This window comes from Crocuta crocuta, unplaced genomic scaffold (assembly GCF_008692635.1).
Source record: "Crocuta crocuta isolate KB4526 unplaced genomic scaffold, BGI_CrCroc_1.0 scaffold80, whole genome shotgun sequence".
Lineage (NCBI taxonomy): Eukaryota > Metazoa > Chordata > Mammalia > Carnivora > Hyaenidae > Crocuta > Crocuta crocuta.
The window spans coordinates 3242674-3242913 of NW_027527559.1; the positions used below are offsets into that span (position 1 = coordinate 3242674).

At 71.2% G+C, this 240-nt stretch overlaps 1 protein-coding gene across 1 annotated transcript in view; it reads right to left on the reverse strand.

Moving 5' to 3' along the window:
• CFAP300 (cilia and flagella associated protein 300) overlaps positions 1-102 on the reverse strand; it is a 22062-nt gene extending 21960 nt beyond the window's left edge. The window contains exon 1 of the mRNA XM_077770055.1: positions 6-102. Coding sequence (XP_077626181.1) covers positions 6-58 — 53 coding nt within the window. The 5' untranslated portion in view covers positions 59-102. The remainder of the gene's footprint in view (positions 1-5) is intronic.
• Between the last annotated feature and the right edge of the window lie 138 nt (positions 103-240).

Here is a 240-nt window from a genome sequence, read left to right on the forward strand (position 1 = left end):
TCTGAGGAAAGAATCTGAAGTAGTAGCCGCCCAGATCCCCCGGCTCCCCGGCCGCCATCGCGCTCCTACTCCGCGTCAGAGTCCCGTTTCCATGGAGACGCGGCGGCTAGAGGGTCCGCCCGGCGTTGCGGGGGCGTGGCTACCGGGTTCTTCCGGGGGAGGAAGCCAGGCACGCGGCAGGGGCGGGGCGAAGCGAGGCCGGGGCGGGGCCACGCGGAGAGTCGGTCCCTAATTGGGGCG